The sequence below is a fragment of the Harpegnathos saltator genome, unplaced genomic scaffold (assembly GCF_003227715.2).
Source record: "Harpegnathos saltator strain DR-91 unplaced genomic scaffold, Hsal_v8.6 scaffold31, whole genome shotgun sequence".
NCBI lineage: Eukaryota > Metazoa > Arthropoda > Insecta > Hymenoptera > Formicidae > Harpegnathos > Harpegnathos saltator.
The window spans coordinates 958,827-974,700 of NW_020230106.1; the positions used below are offsets into that span (position 1 = coordinate 958,827).

The 15,874-nt window shown below is 53.3% G+C and overlaps 1 protein-coding gene across 2 annotated transcripts in view; it reads right to left on the minus strand.

Annotated features, from left to right (window-relative positions):
• The window catches only part of Chi (LIM domain-binding protein 2 Chi), a 167,478-nt gene extending 154,703 nt beyond the window's left edge, over positions 1 to 12,775 (minus strand). For both annotated transcript variants that reach the window (XM_025299982.1, XM_025299981.1), the window contains exons 1-2: positions 12,052 to 12,775; positions 10,687 to 11,341 (exon numbers count right to left, since the gene is read on the minus strand). In XM_025299982.1, coding sequence (XP_025155767.1) covers positions 10,687 to 11,341; positions 12,052 to 12,076 — 680 coding nt within the window. In that variant the 5' untranslated portion in view covers positions 12,077 to 12,775. The remainder of the gene's footprint in view (positions 1 to 10,686; positions 11,342 to 12,051) is intronic.
• Between the last annotated feature and the right edge of the window lie 3,099 nt (positions 12,776 to 15,874).

Below are 15,874 nucleotides of genomic sequence, written 5' to 3' on the forward strand. Positions count from 1 at the left end.
AAGCCCGAGCCGGAATTTTGGTTGTGTAGTAATCCCGCAAATTCCATCTCGAACTTGGAGGATCAACGGAGAGAATCTCGAGATACGCTGTGTACGCCGCCATTGTCCTACTTTGATTCTACAAAGTACATGCACTTTGCTGCTGTTTCAAAGCACAAGAAGCACATTTTCACGAAATATTTAATGTTTGATTGTCTGAAAATTTTACTTTACGCGTAAAATGACGCGTAGCGAACGTGTTGAATAAATGTGTCAAGTGTCCGTTTCTTAGAAACAGGAGGCCGTTTTTCAGACGCTCAGCAGACGCTCCTTTCTTTAAGTTTCAACAAAGAGAAAGAAGCAATAATCCTATTGTAAAGTAGGACTCTGGCCTGTGTGACAGTACGAGACGATTCTTTCCCTCAAGTTCACTGGAATGTGCAGGATTAACGCAAAACTAAAATTCCCGTTCGGGAAATAAGAAGTCGGGCGCAGCATCCAAACCGGCACAATCCGTGCGCGACCAGATGTGCGATTGTGCGCGCGGAATCGCAGAGTGACTCACGCTGCATAAGGGGGCAACAACAGACGTTGGAGGACTTATGGTGTGCACATGGCTACCTATACGACGTACGCGTGCGCGCGCGCGCATACACACATACGCATGGCGTTGCTGCGCATAGGTGCTGCGGACGACGAATCGATCGTTCCCTGATCGACAGTAGCCTCGGGGATCGATGGGATGGTATCGAAAATTGCCGAAATCGCGATCGCCTTCTTTTCAACGCGACTTATCGGCAAAATATGCGGCAGTTTGGAGAGTTTGTATATGCTCCTTATTAAATAAAAAAAATGTACGTATACTTAAAATTACGACTCAACTAGCATTTTTATTTTCATCGTTATTTTTTGGCCGTGCTGTAAGGGAAAATGTTGTACTTTGAGTGTACTTTAGGAAAGAGCTTCTGAGAGAAAAGCGTGAAAAATCATGTTCCTGAAACTGGCTGGTCAATGGCAATCCTTGAATCTAGCGCACTTTCAAACATGCCAAAAATGTCTCGAGTTCCATAGAATTAAGATGAGGGGTCGAGACCCCTTAAAATTCTTGGAAGTGAGACCTTCTTACAAAGATGGTCAACATACATTTATTTTTCCATCTCGCGACCAGGTAGCGTCGCTTTAACGAAGCCCGTCGTTGTAGGTTTCTCGACACGGTGTCGGCGACGTGCCGCTAATTTTCTTCGGAATATACAGAGGAGGATGTTCCACATAAATGTATACTAATGCGCGGGCTTTGCGCGCGCCTGACTTTTCGGACGAATCGTAATCGAATCGAATGCATTTCTCGCAACTGTTCAAATATACTCAACTCCGCACAATCGCGTCTGATTTTGACGGTAAATGGATTCATCTCCAACGAGATAATCAACAACAATTACATGTGGCCCTGGGTAGACCAATTTATTAATGAGGGCAGTTTTGTAATTATAATAATTTGAATTTGCAAGCAAGACATTACGAAATTCGGACGAGAATTAACGGTGAAAAAACTGACGATTCCAGGAATGGCTGAATATCTCGAGCAAAGCGAAACCGCGCGCGCTATTGTACGAAAATAGCGTCCCCACGAAAATACAGCAAATGAATTGAAATGCGTTTTCCAAAAAATCGCCGCGGAGCCGCAAGTTGCGCGCGAAATACCCGCGATAAACCGTAACCGTGCGAACGCGACAAAGCGCGCCGATATTTTTTCAATTCCTGTAAACACAGCTCCCCGACCAAAGTGGGAAAAACGGGCGTTCTGCCCGTCTGCAGCAGCGTATTCTCAAAATGTCGTCGGTTTTTAGTCCGGGGCTCACGCGCGCGCGCGCGCGCGTCGAATGATACACTCCGAGTCCTAAATTATAATAGTACTCGCTCATATAGCGCAGACGGTCGTGTCCCGGCACGAAGGAGAAAGTCCAGGAAGAACACAGGAAAGAGGACAGCTACGTCGCTACAGGGCAGGTGGAGAGGGAAAGAAATGCTGGGATCAGAAGGGCAAGAGACGGAGGAGACGAGGAATCTCAGCGACGCGCCGGCTAGACGGCATCGTAAACTCCGACGAGGAACTTTTGAATTTTAGTAAGAGCCGCTGCTCTCTCTCCCCTCGCGCCAACCTCCTTCTCCCTCTCTCTCTGCACCCTTTGCCCAGTCCCACTGGTGCCGCTTCCTCCCCCCATCGTCTTTCCTCTCCTCTCACCCCCCCGCCTCTCTCTCTCTCTCTCTCTCTCTCTCTCTCTCTCTCTCTCTCTCTCTCTCTCTCTCGCTCTTTCTCTACGCCTTGGCCCTATAAATTAGGGGTTCCCGTTCCACCCCTGAAACTGCTACCTACGCTCATGCACTAGCACCGATTAGGGGAACACCATAGCGTTACCGTATCCAACGAGGACCTCGTGGAGTTCCTCGTCGGGGTCGGCAGAGGTCGCCAGGGGTTACAAAAAAAGAGGAGGAAGAGAAGGAGGAGGAGGAGGAGGAGGAGGAGGAGGAGGAGGAGGAGGAGGAGGAGGAGGAGGAGGAGGAGGAGGAGGAGGAGGAGGAGGAGGAGGAGGAGGAGGAGGAGGAGGAGGAGAAGAGACAGATCCCGAAGGGGTTCGCGCGTTTCCCCCAAGCGAGGAGATATAATGCACCCGAGTGCGCGACGAGTCAATGATTTATCGTTAACGCGCGAAGCGCCGTTGAATTTTGGCCAAACGTCAACTCGCGCCCAGCGTGAAAATGGGAAGAGAGTGTGGGACGCACGTCGGGACGCTCGATCGTCGAGCGCAAAGCCGACGAAACCGCCCGCAATTTTAGGGATCAAACGGTACGTTATGTCAATTGACAATCGATTTCCGCGACGAATACGCATTCGCTCGGATCAAGTTCCCACATTAGGTTTGCACCGAAATCGATGCGACACGACGTCTCAGAATCGCGGCATACAGCGAGACAAGATGGGACAGGACGGGACGGGACGGGACGGGACGGGACGGGACGGGACGGGACGGGACGGAACGGGACGAGACGAGACGCGACGCGATGACAGAGAGCCGTGCAAAAATAACAAAACAAGAAGGCAAAACTCGTACGAGGAACCCTCTTTATTATTTATAATTTCCCGTCGGGACGGATTTATACCTCGGCAACGGCGCTTCGGGGAGTTGGAGACTCCGACAAGTACCGTTGTCACAGCGAAGGTGGGGAAATGGAGAGGATAGGGGTGGAAGGAACGCTACGTTCGACGAAGGAAGGAACCTAGTTTTTTCGTCGTTGCTCAACGCGCACTTAGCATAGAAACGTCCTTCCGGGTCATAGGTATTCAGATTTTCTATTCCTGGCACCCAGCTTCTCTCCTTCGGGATACGCGAAGGGTGCTGCCTGCGGAGGGTGGCTCGAAAGGAACGATGAAGCCAGGGCGCGCACAGGGAGGCAGAGGGGTAGATGAGCAAAACGGAAGGGAGTAAGGGAAAGGAAGGCGGCAGCCATAAAGAGAAAGAGAGAGAGAGAGAGAGAGAGAGAGAGAGTGAGCGAACGAGAAAGAGAGAAAGCCAGAGAGCTAGAAGAGGGGCAGGGGGAGAGGGGATAATTCCACGGCTAAATATCGGTAAAAATCAATACTATCTCTTTTCCTCGACGCACCGCCGTCGCAGCTAATAATGCACGCAAAGAGCGCGAATCTAAAGGAGCGATCAATAAATCATTCCTCAACGATTTTCCGTGCATCGACCGCGGCACACACACACACACACACACGAGCACGCGCGCGCTCTTATCGCGCGAATTCCCTCGCGCGAAATGCATTTCTCGATAACGTCCCGGCGGCACCGGCGAGAACATTCGTCGTCGGCAAAATTACGTGTAGGTGGAAATTCAAGCGCTGCTCTCGCAAAATTATTTCTTCATACGACGTTTTATTTATCAACGACGATACGCACTGCTATTACGCGCGCGCGCGAGAGAGAGAGAGAGAGAGAGAGAGAGAAGAAGAGGTGGAGGGGAAAAAAGAACAGATACCTACACGCGCTCGCGCTAACATCAGTATTGCTTTGACTAAAGACGGATACGCGACTCTCAAGCACGCCGTCCGCGTCGTCATCCCTAGTTGTTCAAACGATTCCGCGCATACACAGCGCGATCTCTATCAACTTTCTCCCTGTAACACGACAGTTCAGGGACCGTGGAGTGATTTCAATGCAACGGAGGAAGTTGGTCGTAAGCGGGCGAATACCAATACGACCGGGGGTCGGATAGTACGAACAAGTTACTACCGAGGCACCAAGGAAATACTCGCGTAAGAAGGGCGAGATATTCGAGCCAGAGGAAACAAGTTGCAGCCCGAGAAAATTATCAACCATAAATTTAAGGCAGGTCGGGACAGTGTCTGATACATGGCGCCTCGTTGCCATTTCCAAGCGCGATGCAACTTATACGTGTTTTCTGTGCAGCTGCATCTCCGCGATGCCGTAACGTGTTAAACGTTAACTTTAACGTACGATGCCGTAAAAAAATCAAACGTCCACGCACGTTACGTTGATAAAACAATGTACTTTTTTTACTTATTTGTTTGTTTATTTTCGCGGTCATTAGTCGTTCCTTCTTCTCGTTCGATGCTGAAGCGAAGTAATTGTTGATTCTCATCGAGATATCGTTCACTCGTATTTTCCCGCGCAACGGCGCTGTATTTCCGCTGCGCGGAGTGCGAACGCGCGACCCCCGCCGCCTCGACCCATCTAGGAATTCGTTCCGAACCGCAGACCGCGCAGAATCTCATACGCTCTCTAAAAATACCGAAGATCGCGACGAAGGTCCGTCATAGCGCGCCGCGGTTTTGCACGTTTCCCGTTCGCACAAAAAGGAAAGTGCATCCTCGATTCCGCGCGCGGCGCGGGATCGAGGATGCAAATCCGCCGCAAATTCGATATTTTTCCAAGCGCCGGCGCGCAATGCGACTCGCAGCGAGAGACCACTAGCCCTCTCCCCCTACTGATGCATCTCCGAGAGAAATCGCGAGAGGGAAAGAGAACGAGGGGGAGAGAATCGAGAAAGAAGAAAGGAAGAGGGAGGAAGGGAAATCGAGAAAACAAAAGAGATCGCTTTACGGCGATCGGAATTTGCGCTCGTCGTTTTCTGAAACGCGACGGAAGTAACGGCGTGGAACCGCGGCCTCGACCACGACCTGAGACAAACGGTAACGAAACGCGCGCCCGCCGCCACCACCGCCGCCGTCGCCGTCGGAGATCCCCGACGTTCCGAGGGATCCCTTTTACACGCGAAGGTATAAACGGCGGTGGCAGACGCACGAACGGGGTTCGGCTCGATCAAGGGTCCGACCGACCGACCGACTGATTGATCGACCGACCGACCAACTAACCAACTATTCAACCAGTCAACCAACCAACGAACCAACCAACCAACTAAACACAACCAAACAATTAAACAACCAATCAACCAACCAACTAGCCAACCAATCAACCAACCAACCGACCAACCAACCAACCAATCAACCAACCAACCAACCAACCAACCAACCAACCAACCAACCAACCAACCATCCATCCATCCAACCAACCAACCAACCAACCAACCAACCAACCAACCAACCAACCAACCAACCAACCAACCAACCAACCAACCAACCAACCAACCAACCAACCAACCAACCAACCAACCGACCAACCAACCACCAACCAACCAACTAACCAACCAACCAACCGACCAACCAGCCAACCAACGTTTCTTCCCGTCGCCGTCGCCGCCGCCACCTCGTTTTCTCTCTTTCTCTCTCTCTTCTCTCTGTCCCTACCACCGAAGGAGGAGTAAAAAGGAGAAGGGAACCGGAGTGGTTCTCAACGAGAACCTCCCGCACAGTCGGAAATTTTTACCTGATCTAATGTGACAGACCGACGTCGTTCGTTCAAAGGGTGTGCGTTCAGACAAACTGATAAATTTGTTACGCAATCTGGGATACAAATACCCCCTCCCAAACGCGAACCATATATACACCCCAGCAAGGGTGTAACGCAAGGTCTTAACAAGGGTAGGCATGTAATAATATATACTATACGAGTGAGATAAAATAATTGAGCATTGGACAGAACGAGCATTTTTGGCTCGTCGTTTGTGCCGTTTGAAAGCAGAGTCGCACGTAGCAATATTAAAAAAATTTTTAACTTGAACGAGGCAAGTCGTAATGCAATATCGTTGCAGTTATTAGTAAGAAAATTTCACTCTCTCGGCGACATTAACCGCGACTGCAATAAAGGATACATAATTTCCCTTCGTCCTGCACGCGCGGTACAAAGAAGGCGCAACGAGGCGGAAAAAGAGTCGGGAACGTTCTCGCGACGTTTGTAAAATTGCTGCAATTTTTGTGCTACCTTTAACACGCGCTAACTATCGATCCGAGCGTTCACTCTTGCGTCGCGACAATCGAGCCCTCCATACGCTGTGCATCTCGTTTTCGCGGAGGAATCGACAAAAGAACGGCAGCCGAGTGTGCTGAAAGGCGAAGGGCGTAGGAAACGGTGGATGACAAATAATTTGCAGACAGCACAGTGCGGAAAGATATCGTGAAAAATTAAAATACTAGAAATATGAGAACCTCCGTTCACTCTTTTTCCCCTCTCCTTCTCCTCCTCTTCCTCCTCCTCCTCCTCCTCCTCTCTCCTCCCCCGTCCTTGCGTCCCTCATCCTCCAATCCACCCTCTGTAACACGGGGTGGCTAGGAGGGTATAGGGTGGAAGGGGGCAGAGGAGGAGGAGGAGGGAGGTGGGTCGCGTACAACGTCGTGCAAAAGTTCGCGTCACCTCGCACGGTACAGTTCGTGCCAAGAATTCTTTCGCGTCCACTAATTTTATTTCGGGCTCGCCCCCGAACAATACGCCGTGGATACTTATAGCGGAAAAAAGGGAAGGGGGAAGGGGGGAGAGAGAGGGAGAGAAAGAGAGAGAGAGAGAGAGAGAGAGAGAGAGAAACACACACTTTATTCCGGCTAATTTATCTTGCTGCAATTTCTCCGGCTCACTCTGGTCGAGTGCGTGTATATGTTCCTCGGACAGATGGCGGAGTGGGGGTAGGGGGGAAGGCAGTGGAGGAGGAAAGTGTTAACTAAGTTGTGACAGGTGGACGATTATTCAACGTCGACGAAATTATAGGGTTACCCTATAATTTATGTAAGTTAATTAAGAGTGGACAGGAATTAAAATTCATGTTAGAGGAACTGCATCGCGACTTTGTCGTTTCAATTTCATAAATCCTCCGCAATAGCGGCCGCGCCGCGTTGCACTCGCGACCGTCTCGTTCCGCCTAGCGCGCGCACGGCTACTTTATAATCTCCGTATATATCGCTAATTAGAATGATTAAAGGCAATCTATCGCGTCTCCGAGATGCGGCGGTTGATTAATGACACACGCGACTCTCGGTACACCGCGAGGTTATAATAAATTCCATCTAGCCGTGCTAGTCCATGTCGGTTACATTTACAGCGTGCAGCGAAGTCTCGCGCGCAGAAAGTCTCGGAAGAAACAAGTATTTGTGGGATTTATAGCACGTCGTTGAAATCGTTTCGTTACCGAAACGATTTTCAATTGGCAAAATCGATAAGTTCCTTTGGGCGAAGAGAGTCACAAAGTTTCTTCGCTCGGCCGTTATACGTCGGACGAGTTTGTCGCTATCACGTATCTTAAAAAGATGTCCCAACCGATGCTATCGCGCGACGCGCGATAATTCATAATGACACCGCTACGCGAGACATTAATTTCCACTGGAAGATCGGTCGATCGTTTCGAGCGCATTTTCATCCGGCAAGCGCGAATGACGTTTGACTCGGAATATTAATTCGCCAAGACCTCTCGATGGCACGGAATATGAATGCGTGCGGCGCTCACGTGGCGCGCCTTGCCGGTTAAAAAAAAAGTTCCTTTTTAAGTTACGTTTATTCGCGCGGCTCGCGTTCACCTCGTTTTAACTCCCCCGGGAAAACAGCGGAGAGCTTATAGCGCCGCTCGCTAATGATGTTGTTCTACTTCGCTCGTTTTCTTCATCGACGTACCATCGAACACGATCCCTCAAAGTCGGGTTACGTTTTCGGTGAATACGCCGGTGGATATCGCGTATCGTTATCGAATACATTAAAGAACGTATGAATATATTCATGCAGGTATAAGGTTATAAAATGATATCGGTATACGGTGTATCTCGCGACCCACCTTATTCTTTCGAATTCCTCGAATTTCCGAACGCGATCTCAACTTTCGACAAATTATTTTCGCGAGGATCCGATTCTCTTTGCCCGTCAATGCGACATCGAATTAATATTTCTCATTGCAAAACTTTGTGCGTAAAGTCGACACGATGGGTTAAACTCTCAAAGTTCAAACGTATATATAGACAGGCACAGAAGGTTTCAGGGCTGCTTACGAAGAAGATTCAGTTCTAATGAAGCGCATCACGCATTCTCGCAATTATCAGTGATAAAGTCTCGCCAAAAGTCAACGTGAAAATATAACACAATAACATTTTCACCCTCCCACACAAAGCGTACCCTAATCCACGCGCGCGCGCGTTTTACATATCGATGCGCCGAAGATCAGAAATTTCTTTCGGCATACCTTGTAATTTTCGCGCTCCCACAACGCGGAAGGTCGCGACCTTTCACGATACTCGCGTACCGCGTCCGTCCGCATGTTTGACGCAATCGGTTCGGCGGTTTGCTGGAATTTAGAATATTCCACATACCGACGACGAGCACACCGCGCGCGCGCGCGCGTCGCACGCACGTGCGCCGGTTCGCGCGTGTATCTACGTGTAGCGACAACGCATTTGCACAAACGCGACGGTGCCTAAAAATGGCCCCCGGTTGTGATACGATATTGGCCTGACGATTGGCACGTTTATGCGCGTGGGTACGTGTGCGTGCGTGTACGCACGCACGTCTATATATATATATATATATATATATGCGTACGGCGGTAACGATTAGAGTCGTAACGGATTTTTTCCGCCCCGATCCATCTCGCATTCCGGCCTCATCGCGGTGGAAGTTTCGAATAATACGTTCCGCCTCATTCCCTGATTCGGCGATCGAACGGGGGGCGCGTAACAGCTCCGGGCGCTTGTTACAAAACTATTCGAAAAACTGGTTTTCCGACGTTCGACCAACCCCGCCGGACCGCCGCGTGTGCGTGAGTGCGTAGTATACACGAGCGAGCGAGCGAGCGAGCGAGCGCGCGCGCGCGCTCGCGCACGTGAAGCAGCTCGGACTGCGCGAGTGCGCCCGTGTGTGTGTGTGTGTGTGTGTGGGTGTGGGGAAGCACGTGATAAGTTAGTCGAGCGTACGAGCGTTTGTCTCGGGCGACGAAGACGACGGAGTCGTCGATAGGAACGATTAAGACGGATCCTGAAGGGCGTAAATGCGAGCGTGCTCGAGCAGGACTATCGACAAGAATGCGGACCGACTGGAGGACGCGTAGTAAATAACGTCCGGCTACCTGGCGAACCGCGTTATCTAGGAATGTCAACGCGACGACGCTACCCTTTTGTCTCGCGCGTATCGTCATCGTCGACATCCGCCGTTCCTTTCCCCTCATTTTTCAAAGGAACGCGATAACGCGATATCTCTATGCGGAGCGCATTCTCGTCGACTGTTGTCGATTCGACAATGTTGCCGCGCGAAAAGTGCAGGGTCTAGTGCTCATCTCCTTGCTCGCGCGCCAAAGTTTCGAACGGGCAAGTTTCGTCGGGAATTTCTCAAGATTTGGTATTTCGTCAAAAGCACGGGGACGCGTTCCAGGGTCATCCAGCGTCATCGTGATTCGTCGTCGCGGTGCGTTATTGCGCGCGCGGCGCGATTGCGCATTATATTATTTGCGCGAGACCCAACGGGAATATCCGGGATACACTTTTCCAGCGAATGCTTGGGCGAATTGGGCACGGGAAAATATACGTTCCCGTTGATTCGCCACGTTGAAACGTGAGTCGTAAAGTTTAACGTTCATGCTCCCTAAGCATTCTGCATTCCCCAACCCGAAATTACGGCGGATTGGAATAATAGCAACTTTCACTGCGATTAATAATCATTAGCGTAACCGCCGCTGCGTGTAACTTTCTCTACAAATCGCGCTCCATTTCTCGGTGCATAAAATCTTACCAAAGTTTTCTATATAATTAGCAGATGCGATTTAATTAAAAGTAAGACGCTCGACGTTACAGAGCGTTGTTAGCCGGCGAGCGCATCCATAACGGAATTACGATCGCGATTTGCATCCGCAGTTGCGGAGCAACATTCGCGCGTTGTTGTTGTTGTTGTTGTTGTTGTTATTGTCGTTGTTGTTGTTGTTGCTCTCTCGGCGAACTTGAACCGCACGCTTCGATCTAATAAGCGCTACGTCTCGATCGTCGATTATCCGAACTAAATTATACATGCAAAACAGAGGCGTGCAACGCGCTATCTCGATATCTGGGGAGGCTGCTTGTGGCGTTCGCCACAGCCGCAGCGAAAGCGCGCACCTTTCCTCGTAATTATATAGTCGCGCGGTATCACGTGTTCAATCGTGCTAATTATTTCGCCTACTCGAACATCGAGATAAAACAATTACTCGCCCCTGTGGACTCGTAACATGCAACTCGACTCGGGCTCGATCGACCCGAGTGGAGGAAAGAGAAGAGAGAGAAAAAAAAACACTCACCCCTGATCCAGCCTGTCGACCGGGCCACCAGGTCCCATCATCGCCGGGTGTCCAGGTCCCATTGGTCCTGCCATAGGATGTCCTCCTGGTCCGAACGGACTGCTGGGTGGTATGCCATACTGCGGCCCACCGAAAGGTTGCCCGTGCGAAGGGAAGTGCGGGTTACCAGCACCCGGTGGTACGAACGGTGGTCCCGACGACCCCGGCCGCCCGACGAACTGCGGCGCGCCACCGGAGGGTGAGCCGAACGGGCTCGGCCCGGGTCCGTTGTAAGGTGGACCCGAGTTGTTCGGCGGTGGCGGAAAACCGGTAGAATTGGGCGGCGGTCCAGGACCGGGTGTCGAGGAACCGCTCGGCGCCGGCGACGCGGTATACTGCGGTGTCGCGGAACCAGGTGGTGGACCCTGGTACGGCGGTGCGCCGGCGGGACTGCCGGCGTTGCCAGGGAACGGGCTCGGTCCTTGGAAGCCCGCATTGCTAGGTGGACCGCCTGTGCTGTTGTACGGACCAGCGCCAGGACCTCCGCCCTGGCCGACCGAATTGGGTGTAAAAGGCGATGCCTCCGAGCCGGGCGGCGGGCCCTTCCAGGAGGCTGGCGTTCCTGGATCCTCCAGCGTGGTGGTGGCTGCCAATGGCGTGTTTAGGCGGCTACAGCCTGTCAACAAGAGCAAACGAATGATTTGTATTACTTGATCAATATGTGCTGTACAGGTGATTCTACACTTGTAAACACTAGATACATTGATTGTACCATGGTGTATCAAGGTCTGTATGTATATCATACACCAGCGATAGCACAGTTGCATAGTTGAGAATTCAACTATGCTATATGCTAACATCATACTTGATACCATCAATGCGATGTGGCGCTGATACTGACATCTGGTCTGTTCCCTTCAGTACTCTGGCAGTATACTGCACCAGAGCCTCGCTTCTTTTCCCTTTAACACTTGGTTGTACACTTGTTCCATTCCAGAAAAAAAATGCAAGCCAAACTTCAGCTGCTGGGAACAGACCTCATGTCTCAATACAAATGTGACATTACAACAAGTTATTTGCAGCGTATGATCCATCGATGCTTCCAAATGTTTCATCTGCATTATATTCATGACAGAAAAGGCAATCGAAAGAAGCTTGTGCAAACGTTCACACGAGTGAGCTTCCTTGACATCATAAAAGCACTTGCACCTCACTCTCTTCTATGCTTCCAAAACAGCAACGAAGGAGTACATCCTTCATAAACAAGTACCTAACCCTAACCACAAAATTCATCGTTCCAACTGTCACATCTACTCGAGGCAGTGTCACAGTCGAACGAATGACGGGCGCAAGCCCAAATATAAGCATTTATAATAGGAAAATCACCATTATTTGTCCCATTGGCCTTCATTGTCCCGCGATCACCCAGCTCATTCCATCTCACCGATCACCCGACACGTATGGAGCCAGCCCGTAGCTTCGACAAACACGATCGCGAGTACACGAGCTCGTTTCTCGTCCTTTCGTTCTCACGCAAACGAGGACGCCGGCGGAATGACGCGCGATAATGTCCCGACACTTTGCTACGTAGCGTTCGCGCTTTGAGGTTATGTGCCGGTACACCTAACCTAACACACAAGTACACACAACGCGAGACTTCACGAGAGAGATTCCAGCAACGCGTCGACACACACACACTCTGAGACGCGACGAAGGCACTGCAGCCCTTTTCAAGAGTCCGTAACTACGCCAATCGTACGCCGTGACACAACGCGCACGGTCGCGAGCAGCTCTCGGTGCAGCAGCAGCAGCAGCAGCAGCAGCAGCAGCAGCGGCAACAACAACAAGACGAACGGTCCGTGGTGCGGCAGTGGTCGCGTCGCCGGCATTTTTCCAACGGTCGTCACTCCGCGACGATAACTCAGGACACTTGGACCAGCGGAACGTTGCGTTCCGGCCGCACGCCCGCTCCCAGACGCATACACCGCTACGACATGACGATACTACCTATTCATCGTCCGCGTCGTCACATTGCAGAAAAGTTCGCGACGTTCCAAACACAAGCGACCCCGCGAGTGCGTGCGTCTGTCCGTCTGCCCGCCCGCCCGCCTGCCCACCCGCCCGCACGCGCGCGCACACTCTCTCTCTTTCTCGGCGCGACGGAGAGAAAGCGAGAGAGAGAGAGAGAGAGAGAGAGGAAGAGACAGGGGGCGGGAGGCGAGAGGTACGAAGCACACGAGCGAGTGAGAGGGACTGAATCGGGCTGAACGCCAGTCAACACCACCGAAGTCAACAGAACTGTCCGGACGCCAGGGACGTAGCAAGCAGGTGGCGCGCTTGATACGAGGGCGACACTGCCGTGGGCGCACGCACTGCTGATCGTTTCACCGCTGGGTGAAGGTTAGAGCTTCACAGGGACAGAAGACGGGCCAGATGGCGAGAAATATTTCTCCGACGAAAATCGCTCGGTCTCGAGTCAGAAAGTCTCGCACTGACGCTTTATTCTCCGCGACGAGGTCACCAAGATTCGCACGTCGAGTCGAGAAGCCACTTTGTTCGTGTCGGACGAGAGAATGCGTGCGATGTCAATCGCCGATCTACGCCGTTCACCGATTACCGATTCCCGTGTCACTGTCACACGTGTCACTGCGAGCACTGACGACGACGACGACGACGACGACGTCGACGACGATCGCGAAGATGCACATACGCACGTGCGCCAGGAGCGTAGCCGCGCCACGCACGCACCTCGGCCACTGGCCGCTCTCTCGCGGCCACGTGTTCGACGTGCCCTCCTTCTCACTCCCTGCCGCCCTTCTCCACCTCCGCCACCTCCAGCGGTCGTTCGCGTTACCGTCTCTCGCTTCTCGGTCTCGCCACTCACGCCCGAGTGTCAACTAGATTTCTTCCTCGGCCGCAGACGATAATCGCTATCCCGCGGATGGACGCCGAAGGTGGCTGCCATTTTTCCGCAATTTTCCTCCGCTCCGCGTCGAATCGACGACTGCTACGATCGAGATTATTCTACTGCTACTAGTCGCGACGGTCGCGCGACAGTTTCGTCGCGTACACACCCGCGGCGCGTTCCCACGGCGCCACGCGACGCGACGCGGCGCGGCGCGACGCGACGCGACGCGACGCGACGCGACACGACGCATGCACTTGGCGAATCTTCCCCGAGGAGGGAATCGTCCGTCCACCCTTCCAACTTCCGCGTGGTCTCTATTGTTACGCACGACGACGACCACTTCGCCGGTTTCCTCACGCGAATGGCGACGCGCCGCGCCGGCTCGCGTCACCGCCAGGCGTCCCGCGGCGAACGTCCTCCCGAGGCCGAGCGGCCGGCTATTGCGACCGCGTCACCGTAACGTTGCGTCGCGTCGCGTCCTGCGAGCGCACCTAGGCCGCGCTTTTTTTCCGAACTGTCCTGAGAAACCGTCTCGAGAGCGTCGTCGAAGCCACCCGCTCTACCGTCGCTACACCTCGCTACTCTCGCCGGGTATCGATTGTGACTCGCGTGCGCCGCGCTTCGCGTAATTTCGCGGCTAACGTCCTCGGCGGCGCGCTCGCTCCTCGCAACGCGACGTCGCTCTCTCGCTGCTAGCTCGCGTGACACAGTCGCGCGCGCGCGTCCATCGTATTTTCGCCTTTCTCTCCTACCTCTCTCGCTGCTCGCGATTCAACGCCCTTCCCTGCCCCCGCAAAGGAGCAGCGATCGCGGACCGATTTGCGCTCTCGCTCGTCTCGAGTCTTGGCGCGAATCCGCCGATTAATTCGCGACCGCGGCGCGCGCTTGTTACCTTCGACGGCGGTAATTTCCGATCGATTAATCAAGAGGAAACTTTGGCAACGCGGTGTCGCCTGTTGCATGCGAGCGAGATGCCGTGTATGTACGCGTGACAGCGATGCTACAACACGTCGAAATTCTGCCCGAAACCGTGTTACCTGACGGAGAATCGCGATGAGTGTTTCTCTCTCTCTCTCTCTCTCTCTCTCTCTCCCCCCCCTCCTCCCCTTCCTCCCTCCCTCCCTCTCTCTTTTTACAAGCCTGTCACGCCGCGAGTCCGCCGCGCGGCCTACTTGACGATGCACCGTAGCACGCCCGTCGCGCGCTTCTGTATCGGCGAACCTCTCCTCGGCGCACTTCACTCGGAGCGGAGCACGCAGCGCGTAAGATCGTTCCAACGTTCCGCATCATTATACAATCCCACGCGCGACGATCCCCGCGCAAACGACAAACTCGCGGCTTCGCCTGTCCATCGGCCGCAGCTCACTTACTCGCGCGTACTCTCGCAAACGATCGCATGATCGCGAGTTGAGTCGCGCTTACCGCGACGGATAAGCTCCGCGTTGCTCTCGAGAAGCCACGTTTCCCGTGCAACTCATGCGTCACTCGCGTCCGCCAGCGCTACGCCTATACCTCGAGACCGGGAGAGCGGAAAAACGCGGGGTGGGAATAGAAGACATAAAAAAGGAGCGAGAGAGAGAGAGAGAGAGAGAGAGCGGGAGAGAGAAAGGGGAGCGACGATCACTACAACCGCCGCGGCGGACTCGCCGTCGTCGCTCGCTCGCTCGCCCCCAAGTACCGAGGCTCGCACGCACCCCACGGTACGTTGCGGTGTTCCCCTCGCGTTTCCAAGGTGGCAACCAACCCCGGCAGATAGGTCGGGATATAGATAGATAGATAGATAAATAGGTATCTGCGCCGCGACAAAGACGTCAAAGACGAACGCGTGCGATTACGAGAGAGATAGGCGGGGAGGAAAGAGACGGAGAAAGAGCGAGAGAGAGAGAGAGAGAGAGAGAGAGAGAGAGAGAGAGAGAGAGAGAGAGGAGCCGCTCGCCCCACGTGGAACGTCTCCCACGGACGCGTACGGTCCTGCGCGTCGAGAGAGAGCTGCACCCCCGATCGCAACGGGACTGCGCCTCACGCCGCGGTTACTCTTTCCTCCCGTCGGCGTCGCCGTCGCCGTCGCCGTCGCCGTCACCACCGCTTCCACCGCCGTCAACCACCGCTACCGCCGTCGCCAACCACTGCGACGCACACCGGAAAAAACGTCGCACGGCCTCGCCCGGCGCGTGTATCAACGGAGACCGGCCGCTTTACGTCGTCGTTGTCGTCGTCATCGAGCACGAGGTGTTAAACGATGCGCGACGTCGTCGCCGAGGACGCAACGGGTTACCGCAGGGTGCACGAGCCCTCGCTGCT